Genomic DNA, 20,169 nt, shown 5'->3' on the forward strand with positions numbered 1-20,169 from the left:
ATTGTGCGGGCAATTGTGGCCTTGTTCAGCTGTTCTACATCCCCCACTGAGTACAGGAAGGCTCCACTAGCAAAAAAGCGCAAGGCCACACAAACCATTTGCTCCACACTCAGTGCATGGCTCCGTGCAGTGCGGTGCTTAATCCTGGGACCCAGTAGTCTGAGATACCTGATGCCATCTGCAGAAAACCTGTATCTTTCATATAGATGGTCATCAGGGAAGGCCAGTGGGTCCAACCGGTCCCTGAAGACCCTTTCTCGCCTGAAGGCTCTCCTCAGCACAAGTGCTTCTTCATCCACCACATCTCGCACGAATGGGCATGCCATTGTCAGAGCAGAAAGGAACACAAATTCTGGGCCTTCATATAGGCTAGTGGCCACACCTGGTGCTGGGGGGGTGGTAGATGGTTGTTGTGCCTTATAACGATGACTTGGTTGTACTCATTGCTGGGAAAATAAAAAAAACCTTAGAAAGATGCCACCGTCCTGTGTGCTCACAATAAGAGCTCATATGTCATGGCTCACTTGACTTTACGAGAATATACCTAATTTTTATTTTGAGCTGTGTCATCTTCTTGGAGCTGGGGAGGAAAGAAAAATAATGATTAATACATTTGTGTTACAGTTAGACACAACAGGGCATTGAAGGCATATCTCACCTCCCTCTCAAGTTTTTTCATTCAAGGTCCAGTTTCCTAATTGTCCTCTTTTTCTATTTTCGGACTCCAGTGCAAGATTTTCCATCTTTTTCTTCTTGTACTGAATGTCTATGCTCTCCTGCCAGTTCTATTTGGCGCCGGAGGTGGTTGCCATACAACTTTCTGATAGCTTGTGAGCTCTGTGAACACAATACAATTAGCGCAGCTGGAATTTGGCAGGATGTGGTGTCCTTTTATTAATACGCACTATGTTGCCAGGCTGGTTTTCCCACTGTATAGCATCTGGGTCCTGTAAAAGAAATTAGATTTTTTGATGAGGACTCCTCACCATTGTAGAGTAAATAGTACTTTCACAGTCTTAACATGATACCTCATGCCTTCTGGAATCCAGAGAGATGGTCTCCTCCTCATCATCGTCTCCATCATGTGCTGTTGCTGCTGCACTGGGGCCTTCACCCTATCACATTTAATCGGATTCATATTGAAGCTAGTAGACAAGACATGCCAGGCCTACAGTATGCCTTTGATGGAGTACTCACTGGATCAGCATCGTCTGGTGCTTGTGCTGGTGGCTCTAACAGGAACACAGTGCTGCCAGACACTGCAAGGCAATAGGTAAACCAAAGTCAGACAGTCCAAATTGATTCAATATGAATGTGGTTGTATCCCATGTAGAGATGGAAGGACATACCTTGAATGAAGCGGGTGGCATCTTGGGAGGAACCTATGCTCGTCTCTTTCCCCCCAGGGATCCCCTCTAAGACGGGCCTGCCTTTATTTAGCTCCAAGGCCATGTCCTCTGCTGGGGTAAGGTCAGCCTTTGGTGACCCACCACCCGTGCCTTGTCTGTGGGTATTCTTTTTCACTGCTAAAACAGTACAGACAATGTGTGAGCAGGCACCTTCTGGGTACAATATATGCTTGTGCTTTGTTAAATATTAGTCAGGGACCATACCATTCTGCAGAATGTTCTTGTATTTGATTTTGACCTGCTGCGACCTCCCCGTTCGTCTCATGTTTAATCTACACACACACACACACACACACACACATTTAATGGAGTCACACTGCAAAAAATTACTTGGTATTTTTGTCTTGTTTTCAGTAAAAATATCAAAAAATTTATCATAGCTTTATACAGTGTGATGGAGTTACTTTACACAATTTCACTCATATCTGCAGTGCATTTCAATTAAAAATTTAACCGTTTCATAATTACAGTACAACTGCATTTTTGGAAGATGTGAATTAAATATTTGAATTGTAATTGTGATGTTTCAGCGGAGCGGTGAGTGTGTAATTGTGCACTACTTACGCATTCAGGCGGTCTGCAATACTTTGCCACGCTTTTTCTCTTTGCTTTATCACTGTGGCGGTGTTGCCTTTCTTCTTAATTATATCTTTTACCTCCTCGTATGCCTCCATGAGGATTTGTGCTTCCGACGGGGAAAAGTACGCGGCTCTAGTTGCCATGGTAAATCAGTTAATCTGTGATCTGTGGCGGGGTCTATTTGAGTGAGCCGTGAGCGCGCACCTATCCAGGATTGGTTTCACCTGGCTTAATGAATCCGTGTCTGCTCATCCTGGCTTGGTCTTTGTGCAACCAATTAAGCCTGGACGCACATGTTTTGGCTTCATTGAGCTCAGCTGAGTCATTTATCCCGGATGTCTTAATTCTACTTTTGTGCAACAGGCCCCAGGTGTAGATTAACAGTGTTTACAAATGCTATATACACGGAACAAAAATAAAAACGCAACACACAACAATCAAGGATTTTACACAGTTCATATAAAGGACATCAGTCAATTGAAATAAATTCCAGAAAACCAGTCAGTATCTGGTGTGACCACCATTTGCTTTATGCAGCGCGACACATCTCCTTCTCATAGAGTTGATCAGGCTGTTGATTGTGGCCTGTGGAATGTTGTCCCACTCCTCTTCAATGGCTTTGCGAAGTGGCTGGATATTGGTGGGAACTGGAACACGCTGTTGTACACGTCATGAAATGGGTTTCCATGGCCGAACACAAGCCGAAAATCCCCATGGCCAATACCAAGCGTCAGCTGGAGTGGTGTAAAAGCTCGCCGCCAATGGACTCTGGAGCAGTGGGAACGCTTCATCAATGATGACTCTGGCAGTCCAACGGATGAATCTGGGTTTGGCGGATGCCAAGAGAATGCTACCTGCCCGACTGCAGTGGCAACTATAACGTTTGGTGCAGGAGGAATAATGGTCCCTTAGTTCCATTGAAGGGCAATCTTAACGCTTCAACATACAATGACACGAGACGATTCTGTGCGTCAAACTTTGTGGCAACAGTTTGGGGAAAGCTCTTTCCTGTTTCATCATAACAAAGCAGGTCAGAAATGGTTTGTGGAGATTTCCTCAATACTATTCCTTTACTACATACAGGAAGTCAGGACTGGTGATGGTGACTGGTTTCCTCAATACTATTCCTTTACTACATACAGGAAGTCAGGACTGGTGACGGTGACTGGTTTCCTCAATACTATTCCTTTACTACATACAGGAAGTCAGGACTGGTGATGGTGACTGGTTTCCTCAATACTATTCCTTTACTACATACAGGAAGTCAGGACTGGTGACTGGTTTCCTCATATGAACTGTAACTCAGTCAAAGTTTTGAAGTTGTTGTGTTTATATTTTTGTTCAGTGTTCATGATAATAATATGAACTTGTCTTTCTATTGTCTTAATATTTCACTAAATGTTAGGTCCCACAGGCTGTCCCAGCACATAATGACATGACAGTGAATTCTGACCGTGTAAAAGGTTGTATTCTAGACCCATTTGAAGAGAAACTAGTTATTCATGTGTTTGAGAAGATTAAAGATTCTCTCAAAGGAACCTATTTCAATTTTAAGGGATCCCACATTTGTATTTAATATTGATCCCCATTAGTTCCTGCCAAGGCAGCAGCTACTCTTCCTGGGGTTTATTATGGATCTACATTAGCTGCTGCCAATGTAACAGCTACTCTTCCTGGGGTTTATTATGGATCTACATTAGCTGCTGCCAATGTAACAGCTACTCTTCCTGGGGTTCAGCAAAATTAAGGCAGTTGTACATTTAAAAAAAATGTACAATACATTCATAACAGATTTCACAACATATTAAGTGTGTACCCTCAGGCCTCTACTCTACTACCACATATCTACAACACTAAATCCATGTGTGTATATAGTGTGTATGTTATTGTGTGTTTGTATGCATGTGTCTAAGTTTGTGTTGCTTCACAGTCCTCGCTGTTCCATAAAGTGTATTTTTATCTGTTTTCTTTTTTTAAAATCAAATTTTACTGCTGGCATGAGTTAGTTGATGTGGAATAGAAAGAGGAAGCATTGAATCAAGCAGGGATTTGCCTGAACGAGTCCAATGGCGACGAGCTTTACACGACTCCAGCCTATGCTTGGCATTACGCAGGATGATCTTAGGCTTGTGTGCGGCTGCTCGGCCGTGGAAACACATTTCATGAAGCTCCCAACAAACAGTTCTTGTGCTGACGTTGCTTCCAGGCAGTTTGGAACTCGGTAGTGAGTGTTGCAACCGAGGACAGAGGATTTTGACGTATTACGTGCTTCAGCACTCGGCGGTCCTGTTCTGTGAGCTTGTGTGGCCCACCACTTTGCGGCTGAGCCGTTGTTGCTCCTAGACGTTTCCACTTCACACTAACAGCACTTACAGTTGACCGGGGAAGCTCTAGCAGGGTAGACATTTTGATCAACTGACTTGTTGGGAAAGGTGGCATCCTATGACGGTGCCACGTTGAAAGTCACTGAGCTCTTCGATACGGGCCATTCTACTGCCAATGCTGTCGCGCCTTCTTCGTGACTGTGTGTGGAACATTGTAAGTTCTTAGTCAGTAGGACACTGAGGAATTTTAATTGGAGCAAATCAGTTCCATTTGGCAGCTTCTTCCCATGAATCTCAGCGTGTTACCTAGCAACAGTGAGGAACTTGAAGCTCTCGACCTGCTCCACATGCCTTAAAACAAATCAATCCAATTGAAAGCTGAGTGATGACGAGACAGGCATTCATACACTGGACCAAAGATGTATGAAAGCTGAGTGATGACAGACAGGCATTCATACACTGGACCAAACATTTATGAAAGCTGAGTGATGACAGACAGGCATTCATACACTGGACCAAACATGTATGAAAGCTGAGAGATGACAGACAGGCATTCATACACTGGACCAAACATTTATGAAAGCTGAGTGATGACAGACAGGCATTGATACACTGGACCAAACATTTATGAAAGCTGAGTGATGGAGAGACAGGCATTGATACACTGGACCAAACATGTATGAAAGCTGAGTGATGACAGACAGGCATTGATACACTGGACCAAACATTTATGAAAGCTGAGTGATGACAGACAGGCATTCATACACTGGACCAAACATTTATGAATGTGTCTGCAACATTCTGTATGTCATAATATTACCTGGGTATACCTTTTATAAATAATTAATTAATTAAAGATGCACTCCAGCTATATTTGAACACTTCAGGGGTAAACATTTTTTTTTAAAGGTTTTGATCAAAACAGTGTTTTTTAGACACAGACTGCAAGGAGTTGGTGTGATGGTGCCCTCTGATGTCATTGGCCTAGAGAACAAAATATACCCCCTCCCCGACATACTCTATATTCAAACAGACTCACTCACTCCATGTTCAATTCATGTTTTTAAAATAAAATAACAATTTTGTATGAGTACACTTTTTAAAACTTGTTATGTGGCATAAACAAGAAAAACGTTAAATTCTGGGAGCACTGTGTGAATTTCCCTGTGATGTACTACCGTAAAACGTCAATTAACAGTCCAGGCTTCTATTTGCTTAAATCACTGAACACAACAGGCTCCTATTAGAGACAGGCTTCTATTTGAGCCTGGTGTCCATTTCCTTAATGTATGTATGTATGTATGTATGTATGTATGTATGTATGTATGTATGTATGTATGTATGTATGTATGTATGTCCATATGTATGTCCATATGTATGTCCATATGTATGTCCATATGTCTGTATGTTTGCATATACAGTTGAACTGTATATAGTACAGTTGAAATCGGAAGTTTACATACACTTAGGTTGGAGTCATTAAAGTTTTTCAACACCTCCACAAATTTCTTGTTAACAAACTAAAGTTTTGGCAAGTCAAGTAATTTTTCCTAACAATTGTTTACAGACAGATTATTTCACTTATAAATCCCTGTATCACAATTCCAGTGGGTCAGAAGTTAACATACACTAAGTTGACTGTGCCTTTAAACAGCTTCGAAAATTCCATAAAATTATGTCATGTGTTTAGAAGCTTCTGATAAGCTAATTGACATAATTTGAGTCAATTGGAGGTGTACCTGTGGATGTATTTCAAGGCCTACCTTCAAACTCAGTGCCTCTTTGCTTGACATCATGAGAAAATCAAAAGAAATCAGGCCAAAAAATTGTAGACCTCCACAAGTCTGGTTCATCCTTGGGAGCAATTGCCAAACGCCTGAAGGTACCACGTTAATCTATACAAACAATAGTACTCAAGTTAAACACCATAAGACCACGCAGCCGTCATACCGCTCAGGAAGGAGACGCGTTCTGTCTCCTAGAGATGAATGTACTTTGGTGCGGAAAGTGCAAATCAATCCCAGAACAACAGCAAAGTACCTAGTGAAGATGCTGGAGGAAACAGGTACAAAAGTATCTATATCCCCAGTAAAACGAGTCCTATATCAACATAACCTGAAAGGCCGCTCAGCAAGGAAGAAGCCACTGCTCCAAAACCGCCATAAAAAAGCCAGACTACGGTTTGAAACTGCACATGGGGGCAAAGATTGTACTTTTTGGAGAAATGTCCTCTGGTCTGATGAAACAAAAATAGATTTGTTTGGCCATAATGACCCTCGTTATGTTTGGAGGAAAAAAGGGGAGGTTTGCAAGCCGAAGAACACCATCCCAACCGTGAAGAACGGGAGTGGCAGCATCATGTTGTGGGGGTGCTTTGCTGCAGGAGGGACTGGTGCACTTCACAAAATAGATCGCATCATGAGGAAGGATAATTATGTGGATATATTGGAGCAACATCTCAAGGCATCAGTCAGGAAGTTTAAGCTTGGTCGCAAATGGATGTTCCAAATGGACAATGATCCCAAGCATACTTCCAAAGTTGTGGCAAAATGACTTAAGGAGAACAAAGTCAAGTTATTGGAGTGGCCATCACAAAGCCCTGACCTCAATCCTATAGAAAATTTGTGGGCAGAACTGAAAAATTGTGTGAAAGCAAGGAGGCCTATAAACCTGACTAAGTTACACCAGCGCTGTCAGGAGGAATGGGCCAAAATTCACCCAACTTATTGTGGAAGGCTCCCCGAAACGTTTGACCCAAGTTAAACAATTTAACAGCAATGCTACCAAATACTAATTGAGTGTATGTAAACTTCTGACCCACTGGGAATGTGATGAAAGAAATAAAAGCTGAAATAAAATCACTGTACTATTATTCTGACATTTCACATTCTTAAAATAAAGTGGTGATCCTAACTGACCTAAGACAGGGACTTTTTACTAGGATTAAATGTCAGGAAATGTGTGAAACTGAGTTTAAATGTATTTGGCTGAGGTGTATGTAAACTTCCAACTTCAACTGTGTGTGTGTTAATGTTCTAAACGCTGGGTAATGTTCTAAACGCTGGGTAATGTTCTAAACGTGTTCTAAACGTGTTCTAAATGTTGGGTAATGTTCTAAACGCTGGTTAATGTTCTAAACGTTGTATACACATACACCATCTTATTCTGATGAAGGAAAACGTGTCTTTTCCTCAAAATAAAGGCATATGCCTTTATATATATATGCCTTTATTTTTTGGGGGAAAAATACATTTTCCTTTAGCAGAATAATTATTCTCCTCTTTGACTGTGCATTTTTTGGCAGTTCTTACTTTCGACACCAGATGGCGATCAGCCAACTTCTAGGGGTCTGTACTCCCGATGTTCTTGACTGTTTTTGTGCTTGCCAGTAAGCGAGCAGTTCTCAGCTGTTAGCAGCTAATGGCTAGCAGTTTCTTACTGGTGATAAAAACAAATGATTGTTTATCTAATGTAACAAATCAAACATTAAAACCTAGTAAACAATGCATGGTAATTCATGGTAATTCATGGTAACCTCATTAACAATTCCTTTAGACCCAGCGTTTATTTGAAACAAGTGTTTATTTGCTGAAACGTGTGCCGTTGCCCGGCTATTAAAAGGGACAGACAGCTATTTGAGACTCTGCATTTACATGTTGATGGTATATCTCTTTTCACATTAGGATTCTTTCATGATTTTTCAGTTGCTGAAACCAAGTAAATTTTTCTCCCCAGAGGGAGCAGTGTGTCTTTGCTCATGCACTTTCAGGCTCCTTAAATTCTTAAAACTCTTTTCACAATGCGAACAGTGGAAAGGCTTCTCTACAGAGTGTGTTAGCTCATGTTTTTTCAGGTATGTTGACATGGTAAAACTCTTTACACACTGGGAGCAATGATAAGATTTTTCTTCTGCGTGTGTCCTCTCATGATGTTTCAGGTGCCACGATTGGGTAAAACTTTTTTTACACTGATAACAGTGGTAGGGTTTCACTCCTGAGTGTATTCTTTTATGTTTTTTCAGGGAATTCGATGAAGTAAAACTCTTTCCACACTTCGAGCAATGATAGGGTTTCTCCACTGAGTGTGTTCTCTCATGTTGTTTCAGGGGCCCTAATGAGAAAAATGTCTTTCCACACTGTGAGCAGTTGAAAGGCTTCTCTACAGAGTGCGTTAGCTCATGTTTTGTCAGGGAATCTGATGAGAAAAATGTTTTTCCACACTGGGAGCAGAGGTAAGGCTTATATAGAGAGTGTATTAGCTCATGATTTTTCAGGTTTCTCAGCAGGGTAAATCTCTTCCCACACTGGGAGCAGAGGTAAGGCTTATCTGCAGTGTGTGTTCTCTTATGTTTTTTCAGTTGCTCCAACTGGGAAAATATCTTTCCACACTGAGAGCAGTGGTAAGGCTTCTCCCCGGTGTGCGTTTTCTCATGTACTTTCAAGCTCCCTAACCAGCTAAAACTCTTTCCACATTGTGTGCAGTGGTAAGGCTTCTCTGTGTGTGCCCTCTCATGCACTGTCAGGTTCCATAGCTGGGTAAAACTATTTCCACACTGAGAGCATTGGTGAGGCTTTGCTCCTGTGTGTATTATTTCATGTCGTTTCAGCATATTTAACTGGGTAAAACTCTTTTCACACTGGGAACAGCGGTAAGGCTTTTCTCCTGTATGTATTCTCTCATGCGCTTTCAGATGCGATAACTGGATAAATTTCTTTCCACACTGGGAGCAGTGGTGTCGTCTCGCTGGTTTGGGCGTCTCTGGATCTGGTTCCCCTGAAGGATTCTTCCCGCTGTCAGAGTGACAGTCTGATCTTTCTCCTGCCAAAGACAGACCAACTATTTGATTAAACAGAGACCTGAATGAAACAGGCAAAGGATAAAAAGGATTTTCTATGACTAGATCCCTCAATCTCAACCCAGAGATGCTGGAGGGGCGTGAAAACAGCCTTTACAACTGTCCCCTGCTCCAAAGCTAAAGACTATTGACAGAGAATCTAAACAGTTTGTATTGTATGACTTTGCAATTGAAAAGGGAGGAGCTGTGATCTCTGACCTATCTAATATGTATGGCCCTGAATCACCTAATCCAGACATTAAAACGGAATTCAACAATATTCAGAATCAACTAAACATATTGAAGTTAGTAGAACCTGAATGAATTGGCCCAAGATAATCAACTGAACGTATTGAAGTTAGTAGAACATGAATGAATTGGCCCAAGATAATCAACTGAACGTATTGAAGTTAGTAGAACATTAATGAATTGGCCCAAGTTAATCAACTAAATGTATTGAAGTTAGGAGTTAATCATAAGACAGGAACAAAATGCATCAGTGAATAGACCGTCTGAACAAGGCAGTTAATCCACAGTTCCTCTGTAGGTCGTCATCGTAAATAACAATTTGTTTCTTAACTGACTTGCCTAGTTAATTAAAGGTTACATTTAAAAAATAGAATGGACCTGCCACTTTCTGAACCGACAGTGGAATGCCTCTGTCCCTGTGTGTAGCCGTCAGCGATGATGTTAATATAACCTAAGATAACCTGGTAGAGATGGGAAGGCTTTCCCAAAAAACATTCTCAATTAAAAAGTTAACTACAAAGTAGCCTACGCCTACGCCTACCTGGCAGAGTGATATCGTGATTATGTGCGTCAATCCAGTGGCCATTTTGTTTAGCAAATTCTGCAATCACATGATCGCTACAGAAACGTCGCTAGTCAAACAACAACAGAGCGGGAAACGCTAAACTAAAAACGCCACCGACCCATCACCCATCACAGGCCTGTTGCTGATATCGTTCATTACCATAAGTAGCCTACACTAGGAGAAATGTGAAGATTGGAAACTAAATAAGTGTGGGTGATTTGTTAATGGGATAATAGATGGTTACAACCATCAAACTAGTAGTAGTAGTTCAAAGGACAATAAACCACATTGGTTCATGTTCTAAACGTGTTCTAAACGTGTTCTAAACGTTGGTTCATGTTCTAAACGTGTTCTAAACGTGTTCTAAACGTTGGTTCATGTTCTAAACATGTTCTAAACGTTGGTACATGTTCTAAACGTGTTCTAAACGTTGGTTCTATGTTGAACGTGTTTGAACCGTTGGTTCATATTCTAAACGTGTTCTAAACGTGTTCTAAATGTTGTTTTATGTTCTAAACATGTTCTTAAGGGTTGTAATATGTTGAAACGTGTTCTAAACGTGTTCTAAACATGAATATGTTCTAAAACATGTTCTAAACGTTGGTTCATGTTCTAAACGTGTCTGAAATGTTGCATGTTTAATGTGTCTCGAAATGTTGGTACATGTTCTAAAATGTGTTCTAACGTTGGTTCATGTTCTAAACGTGTTCTAAACGTTGGTTCATGTTCTAAACGTGTTCTAAACGTTGGTACATGTTCTAAACGTGTTCTAAACGTTGGTTCATGTTCTAAACGTGTTCTAAACGTTGGTTCATGTTCTAAACGTGTTCTAAACGTTGGTACATGTTCTAAACGTGTTCTAAACGTGTTCTAAACGTTGGTCCATGTTCTAAACGTGTTCTAAACGTTGGTTCATGTTCTAAACGTGTTCTAAACGTTGGTTCATGTAAACGTGTTCTAAACGTTGGTTCATGTTCTAAACGTGTTCTAAACGTTGGTTCATGTTCTAAACGTGTTCTAAACGTTGGTTCATGTTCTAAACGTTGGTTCATGTTCTAAACGTGTTCTAAACGTTGGTTCATGTTCTAAACGTGTTGTGCGTTGGTACATGTTCTAAACGGTGTTTAGCGTTGGTTCATGTTCTAAACGGGTCTGAAATGTTGGTTCATGTTCTAAATGTGTTCTAAACGTTGGTTCATGTTTGAAACGTGTTCTAAACGTTGGTTCATGTTCTAAACGTTGTTGGTTCATGTTCTAAACGTGTTCTAAACGTTGGTTCATGTTCTAAACGTGTTCTAAACGTTGGTTCATGTTCTAAACGTGTTCTAAACGTTGGTTCATGTTCTAAACGTGTTCTAAACGTTGGTTCATGTTGTAAACGTGTTCTAAACGTTGGTTCATGTTCTAAACGTGTTCTAAACGTTGGTTCATGTTCTAAACGTGTTCTAAACGTTGGTTCATGTTCTAAACGTGTTCTAAACGTTGGTTCATGTTCTAAACGTGTTCTAAACGTTGGGTAATGTTCTAAACGTTGGTTCATGTTCTAAACGTGTTCTAAACGTTGGGTAATGTTCTAAACGTTGGTTCATGTTCTAAACGTTGGGTAATGTTCTAAACGTTGAGTAATGTTCTAAACGTGTTCTAAACGTATCCTTCTATCAGTTCATTACGGCATCAGTTCAGGTCCTTTATGGTGATATGGATGTTTGTCCTCATCACCCAGGTCTCTTCCTGGTGGGCACTTGCATTTAAAGGGTAACTACACCCAAAAATCTAAATTTCTTACATTTTCCCAGACCTCAAAAGTGGTCTCCTGATGCAGTTTAACCATTGTTGTGGACTTAGAACATCCGATGTTGGTTATCTATTTATTTTTTTAAAGTGTGATTTTGCAAATGAAAACCTGAAAAAAATTGGTTAAAACAGAAAACTGGAAAACAAAATGGAGAAAACAGAATTTGGAGGGAAAAAACGAAACCGAATCAGGCAAAAAATAAAACAGATTTAATAGGACCCTAAACATATCACACGTTAACAAATGTTGAGCAGCAATCAAAAGATGTGGAAGCTGGGTCAGACAACATTAGAGGTCTCCTACTAAATGGTTACCATAACAACCTGGGTCAGACAACATTAGAGGTCTCCTACTAAATGGTTACCATAACAACCTGGGTCAGACAACATTAGAGGTCTCCTACTAAATGGTTACCATAACAACCTGGGTCAGACAACATTAGAGGTCTCCTACTAAATGGTTACCATAACAACCTGGGTCAGACAACATTAGAGGTCTCCTACTAAATGGTTACCATAACAACCTGGGTCAGACAACATTAGAGGTCTCCTACTGAAATGGTTACCATAACAACCTGGGTCAGACAACATTAGAGGTCTCCTACTAAATGGTTACCATAACAACCTGGGGTCAGACAACATTACAGGTCTCAACTACTAAATGGTTACCATAACAACCTGGGTCAGACAACATTAGTGGTCTCCTACTAAATGGTTACCATAACAACCTGGGTCAGACAACATTAGAGGTCTCCTACTAAATGGTTACCATAACAACCTGGGTCAGACAACATTAGAGGTCTCCTACTAAATGGTTACCATAACAACCTGGGTCAGACAACATTAGTGGTCTCCTACTAAATGGTTACCATAACAACCTGGGTCAGACAAAGATTACAGGTCTCCTACTAAATGGTTACCATAACAACCTGGGTCAGACAACATTAGAGGTCTCCTACTAAATGGTTACCATAACAACCTGGGTCAGACAACATTAGAGGTCTCCTACTAAATGGTTACCATAACAAACTGGGCCAGACAACATTAGTGGTCTCCTACTAAATGGTTACCATAACAACCTGGGCCAGACAACATTAAAGGTCTCCTACTAAATGGTTACCATAACAACCTGGGCCAGACAACATTAGAGGTCTCCTACAGTATAATCCCCTACCCTCCAGGTATAGACCAGTATAACCCCCTACCCTCCAGGTATAGACCAGTATAATCCCCTACCCTCCAGGTATAGACCAGTATAATCCGCTACCCTCCAGGTATAGACCAGTATAATCCCCTACCCTCCAGGTATAGACCAGTATAATCCCCTACCCTCCAGGTATAGACCAGTATAATCCCCTACCCTCCAGGTATAGACCAGTATAATCCCATACCCTCCAGGTAAAGACCAGTATAATCCCCTACCCTCCAGGTATAGACCAGTATAATCCCCTACCCTCCAGGTATAGACCAGTATAACCCCCTACCCTCCAAGGTACAGACCAGTATAATCCCCTACCCTCCAGGTATAGACCAGTATAATCCCCTACCCTCCAGGTATAGACCAGTATAATCCCCTACCCTCCTCAGGTATAGTACCATAGTATAATGCCCTACCCTCCAGGTATAGACCAGTATAATCCCCTACCCTCCAGGTATAGACCAGTATAACCCCCTACCCTCCAGGTATAGACCAGTATAATCCCCTACCCTCCTAGACCAGTATAATCCCCTACCCTCCAGGTATAGACCAGTATAACCCCCTACCCTCCAGGTATAGACCAGTATAACCCCCTACCCTCCAGGCAGTCGACCAGTACAACCCCCTACCCTCCAGGTATAGACCAGTATAATCCCCTACCCTCCAGGTATAGACCAGTATAATCCCATACCCTCCAGGTATAGACCAGTATAATCCCCTACCCTCCAGGTATAGACCAGTATAATCCCCTACCCTCCAGGTATAGACCAGTATAATCCCCTACCCTCCTAGACCAGTATAATCCCCTACCCTCCAGGTATAGACCAGTATAATCCCCTACCCTCCAGGTATAGACCAGTATAATCCCCTACCCTCCAGGTATAGACCAGTATAACCCCCTACCCTCCAGGTATAGACCAGTATAATCCCCTACCCTCCAGGTATAGACCAGTATAATCCGCTACCCTCCAGGTATAGACCAGTATAATCCCCTACCCTCCAGGTATAGACCCAGATAACCCCACTCTTCAGGTATAGACCAGTATAATCCGCTACCCTCCAGGTATAGACCAGTATAACCCCCTACCCTCCAGGTATAGACCAGTAGGACCGTGATCCTCCAGGTATAGACCAAGCATACACCTGGCACTCTGAGACCACACACACCCCACCCTCAGGCATAGAACCAACAAACCGCACCTTGAGATATATGTAACACACCCTCACCTTCAGGTATATACTATACTTTACCTATACTTTACCTATACAAACCTGCACAAACCTACACAAACCTAAAACAAACCTCCAGCATATAGACCAGTATAATCCCCTACCCTCCAGGTATAGACCAGTATAATCCCCTACCCTCCAGGTATAGACCAGTATAATCCCCTACCCTCCAGGTATAGACCAGTATAATCCCCTACCCTCCAGGTATAGACCAGTATAACCACCTACCCTCCAGGTATAGACCAGTATAATCCCCTACCCTCCAGGTATAGACCAGTATAACCACCTACCCTCCAGGTATAGACCAGTATAATCCCCTACCCTCCAGGTATAGACCAGTATAATCCCCTACCCTCCAGGTATAGACCAGTATAATCCCCTACCCTCCAGGTATAGACCAGTATAATCCCCTACCCTCCTAGACCAGTATAATCCCCTACCCTCCAGGTATAGACCAGTATAACCCCCTACCCTCCAGGTATAGACCAGTATAACCCCCTACCCTCCAGGTATAGACCAGTATAACCCCCTACCCTCCAGGTATAGACCAGTATAATCCCCTACCCTCCAGGTATAGACCAGTATAATCCCATACCCTCCAGGTATAGACCAGTATAATCCCCTACCCTCCAGGTATAGACCAGTATAATCCCCTACCCTCCAGGCAAGACCAGTATAATCCCCTACCCTCCTAGACCAGTATAATCCCCTACCCTCCAGGTATAGACCAGTATAATCCCCTACCCTCCAGGTATAGACCAGTATAATCCCCTACCCTCCAGGTATAGACCAGTATAACCCCCTACCCTCCAGGTATAGACCAGTATAATCCCCTACCCTCCAGGTATAGACCAGTATAATCCGCTACCCTCCAGGTATAGACCAGTATAATCCCCTACCCTCCAGGTATAGACCAGTATAACCCCCTACCCTCCAGGTATAGACCAGTATAATCCGCTACCCTCCAGGTATAGACCAGTATAACCCCCTACCCTCCAGGTATAGACCAGTATAATCCGCTACCCTCCAGGTATAGACCAGTATAATCCCCTACCCTCCTAGACCAGTATAATCCCCTACCCTCCAGGTATAGACCAGTATAATCCCCTACCCTCCAGGTATAGACCAGTATAACCCCCTACCCTCCAGGCAGTACCAGTATAATCCCCTACCCTCCAGGTATAGACCAGTATAATCCTAATCCTCCAGGTATAGACCAGTATAATCCCCTACCCTCCAGGTATAGACCAGTATAACCACCTACCCTCCAGGTATAGACCAGTATAATCCCCTACCCTCCAGGTATAGACCAGTATAATCCCCTACCCTCCAGGTATAGACCAGTATAATCCCCTACCCTCCAGGTATAGACCAGTATAATCCCCTACCCTCCAGGTATAGACCAGTATAATCCCCTACCCTCCAGGTATAGACCAGTATAATCCCCTACCCTCCAGGTATAGACCAGTATAACCACCTACCCTCCAGGTATAGACCAGTATAATCCCCTACCCTCCAGGTATAGACCAGTATAACCACCTACCCTCCAGGTATAGACCAGTATAATCCCCTACCCTCCAGGTATAGACCAGTATAATCCCCTACCCTCCAGGTATAGACCAGTATAATCCCCTACCCTCCAGGTATAGACCAGTATAATCCCCTACCCTCCAGGTATAGACCAGTATAACCACCTACCCTCCAGGTATAGACCAGTATAATCCCCTACCCTCCAGGTATAGACCAGTATAATCCGCTACCCTCCAGGTATAGACCAGTATAATCCCCTACCCTCCAGGTATAGACCAGTATAATCCCCTACCCTCCAGGTATAGACCATGTATTAGACCTAATGGGTAAATATACTAGTCAGTATAGGATACATGTATTAGACCTAGTGGATATATATACTAGTCAGTATAGGATACATGTATTAGACCTAATGGGTAAATATAGACTAGTCAGTATAGGATACATGTATTAGACCTAATGGGTAAATATACTAGTCAGTATAGGATACATGTATTAGACCTAATGGGTAAATAGACTAGTCAGTATAGGATACATGTATTAGACCTAATATTAGGTACTGCCGGTGCATGATATGGGGAGGGAAACTTACCCCAATGCCAAGATTGACATAATGCTAGTTTGAAAAACGGCCCTTTTGGTCCTCATACTAGCCAGCGAGAGCCACAGCTGCCATCTCATCCCTGCGTTGTGATATGTTTTTTCTGACCCATATCTCACGCCATCTCCATGGTGCCTTAACGTAATCATGATTGCGTTCCCAACCCCGGTGCAGCTCAGTGTAAAGAAGCTTAACGGTAGGGTCGGAATCTTCCGGCAAGGTCGGGCGTTCTATCCACGTCTCTGTCTATGAATTTGACAGGTTGGGCCTTGTATCCACGTCTCTGTCTATGAATTTGACAGGTCGGGCCTTGTATCCACGTCTCTGTCTATGAATTTGACAGGTCGGGCCTTGTAACCACGTCTCTGTCTATGAATTTGACAGGTCGGGCCTTGTATCCACGTCTCTGTCTATGAATTTGACAGGTCGGGCCTTGTAACCACGTCTCTGTCTATGAATTTGACAGGTCGGGCCTTGTATCCACGTCTCTGTCTATGAATTTGACAGGTCGGGCCTTGTAACCACGTCTCTGTCTATGAATTTGACAGGTCGGGCCTTGTAACCACGTCTCTGTCTATGAATTTGACAGGTCGGGCCTTGTATCCACGTCTCTGTCTATGAATTTGACAGGTCGGGCCTTGTATCCATATCTGTCTATAAATCTGTCTATAAATCTATATCTCTGGTTACATTTCTCCATCCACATCCCTTAGCTTTATACCAGTTTTGACAATCTTTTTAGTCTAAAAAAGTCTTTAAAATTTGGTGTTTACATTTTTTTTGCAGTAAAACTTATATTTTGGGTTCTGATAGGGTAAGACAGTTATTTCTCCAAGAAATGAAAATGACCAGACCTCTATATCATTAATTTAAAATCCCCAAAATGCATGTACCAATGGCAGACTGCACCTTTAACAATTTATACAGTTCTGGGGTGCGTTCAGTTTGTGTCAACGTTTGCTACATGGTGTTACGGTTTTGTGGTGAGGTGTGGCCTGATTAGATGAATATGAGTGTGACCATTTGAAATGGCAAAATGTATATATTTATTTAACCTTTATTCAACTAGGCAAGTCATTAAGAATACATTCTGATTTACAATAATGGCCTACATTTGCCATTCAGTACTGTGCCATTTCCGTTGAATTAAACGTTGAACACTGTTCTCTCGTACTGAACCCCGTGAAAACATATTTAAGTGTAGAACTTTAGTTGAAGGCCTGTTTTTAAAACAGTACTCACTGGTGTTCAGCTCTTCAGTCTCTTCCTCCTCCTCCTCTCCTTCCTCCTCTTTCACTCCCAAAACGTCTTCCTCCTCCTCTTTTATTGAGATAGCCTCCTCTTCCTCTCTAAAATGGTCTTCCTCTTCCTTCACTGTAACAGCCTCCTCTTCCTCTTTCACTCTAAAATGGTCTTCTTCTTCTTTCACTGTAACATCCTCCTCTTCTTCTTTCACCACAATGTTCAGTCCCATAGCTTCTTCCTCCGTGCAGCAGACCTCCTCTTCTTTAGCAGGGACCAGGGGGGAGTAGCTTTGCGAGCTCATCGTCAGGGATGTTAGCTAACTGGCTAGTTAGCATGAGTGACAAGCCTGTTATGCCCACTATCAAAATTTAGCAAGAAAACTACGTTTAAATCAACAAGTAGATACGTTAAACAGAAATAGGTTTAAAACACTGAGATAGATGCATGTAGCTACACACACAAAAAAATCTTAAGACCTTCAATATTTCTGTTTTATGTCGGCTAGCAAGCTACTGAGACGGTTGAATAAGTAGCCATGTCGTTGTTGAAGAAGCGTCCTGTCCACTAGATTATACGTCAAGCAAGAATCATCACCTGAAATACTCACATTCGCCACCTACTGACTGGAGTTGGTAACGCAGTTTTAAACAATTTCATAACAAATCATTCCAAATGATCAAACCTGTGTTCTCTTTTGTTACAGCCTATACCGACTCTGCACAAACTACACATGAATATGAATGTAGAGGTAAGCGCCAGAATGTAGGAAACACTTCCGTTCTTGATGGTTCTGTTATGGTGTGGGGTGCATTTTTTAAAACTTAGGTCCAATCAACTCCTTAGAAGGTAAACACCAATAAATACACTCAACCAGTTATCTATAACATACTGTATGTAATATATTACCTTTATAAACGTTTGGTCCAGTGTATCTATAACATACTGTATGTAATATAATATTACCTTTATAAACGTTTGGTCCAGTGTATCTATAACATACTGTATGTAATATATTACCTTTATAAACGTTTGGTCCAGTGTATCTATAACATACTGTATGTAATATAATATTACCTTTATAAACGTTTGGTCCAGTGTATCTATAACATACTGTATGTAATATAATATTACCTTTATAAACGTTTGGTCCAGTGTACCTATAACATACTTTATGTAATATAATATTACCTTTATAAACGTTTGGTCCAGTGTATCTATAACATACTGTATGTAATATAATATTACCTTTATAAACGTTTGGTCCAGTGTATCTATAACATACTGTATGTAATATAATATTACCTAGGCCCTACCTTTATAAACGTTTGGTCCAGTATATCTATAGCATACTGTATGTAATATAATATTACCTTTATAAACGTTTGGTCCAGTGTATCTATAACATACTGTATGTAATATAATATTACCTTTATAAACGTTTGGTCCAGTGTATCTATAACATACTGTATGTAATATAATATTACCTTTATAAACGTTTGGTCCAGTGTATCTATAACATACTGTATGTAATATAATATTACCTTTATAAACGTTTGGTCCAGTGTATCTATAACATACTGTATGTAATATAATATTACCTTTATAAACGTTTGGTCCAGTGTATCTATAACATACTGTATGTAATATAATATTACCTTTATAAACGTTTGGTCCAGTATATCTATAGCATACTGTATGTAATATAATATTACCTTTATAAACGTTTGGTCCAGTATATCTATAGCATACTGTATGTAATATAATATTACCTTTATAAACGTTTGGTCCAGTCTATCTATAACATACTGTATGTAATATAATATTACCTTTATAAACGTTTGGTCCAGTGTATCTATAACATACTGTATGTAATATAATATTACCTTTATAAACGTTTGGTCCAGTGTATCTATAACATACTGTATGTAATATAATATTACCTTTATAAACGTTTGGTCCAGTATACCTATAACATACTGTATGTAATATAATATTACCTTTATAAAGAAATAATTAAAGGCACACTCCAGCTATATTTGAACACTTAAGGGTAAAAATATATATTTTGATCAAAATAGGTGTTTTTTTTAGACAAAACTTAAGATAAACTGACACTTTATTTAAACTAACACAAATCAAACTAAATTACTCACACCATGTTCAATTCATGTTTTAAAATGAACAAAAGCATACAGATTGTGTTTTTGAGAACACTTTGTACAATTTGATTTAATGTGGCATAAACACAAACCCGTTCTCAGTCACAGATATCAGCCAATGGGAGCATTGTGTGTGTTCTCAGTCACAGATATCAGCCAATGGGAGCATTGTGTGTGTTCTCAGTCACAGATATCAGCCAATGGGAGCACTTTGTGTGTGTTCTCAGTCACAGATATCAGCCAATGTGAGCACTTTGTGTGTGTTCTCAGTCACAGATATCAGCCAATGTGAGCACTTTGTGTGCTTCTCAGTCACAGATATCAGCCAATGTGAGCACTTTGTGTGTGTTCTCAGTCACAGATATCAGCCAATGTGAGCACTTTGTGTGTGTTCTCAGTCACAGATATCAGCCAATGTGAGCACTTTGTGTGTGTTCTCAGTCACAGATATC

At 41.2% G+C, this 20,169-nt stretch overlaps 1 protein-coding gene and 1 long non-coding RNA gene across 2 annotated transcripts; both read right to left on the reverse strand.

The window, feature by feature from the left end:
* Nucleotides 1-781: 781 nt before the first annotated feature.
* LOC139547684 (uncharacterized) lies at nucleotides 782-1,637 on the reverse strand. The gene is made up of 3 exons (XR_011669585.1): nucleotides 1,350-1,637; nucleotides 1,198-1,259; nucleotides 782-1,115 (listed from the first exon to the last, which is right to left on the reverse strand). It is a non-coding gene; the product is annotated as an uncharacterized lncRNA (long non-coding RNA).
* A 6,238-nt stretch (nucleotides 1,638-7,875) lies between these two features.
* On the reverse strand, nucleotides 7,876-18,139 carry LOC139546949 (zinc finger protein 135-like). Its single transcript, XM_071355944.1, has 2 exons — nucleotides 17,556-18,139; nucleotides 7,876-9,130 (listed from the first exon to the last, which is right to left on the reverse strand). Exons 1-2 carry the CDS (start codon nucleotides 17,857-17,859, stop codon nucleotides 8,013-8,015), a joined length of 1,422 nt encoding a protein of 473 aa, XP_071212045.1. The 5' UTR covers nucleotides 17,860-18,139; the 3' UTR covers nucleotides 7,876-8,012.
* Between the last annotated feature and the right edge of the window lie 2,030 nt (nucleotides 18,140-20,169).

This window comes from Salvelinus alpinus, chromosome 2 (assembly GCF_045679555.1).
Source record: "Salvelinus alpinus chromosome 2, SLU_Salpinus.1, whole genome shotgun sequence".
NCBI lineage: Eukaryota > Metazoa > Chordata > Actinopteri > Salmoniformes > Salmonidae > Salvelinus > Salvelinus alpinus.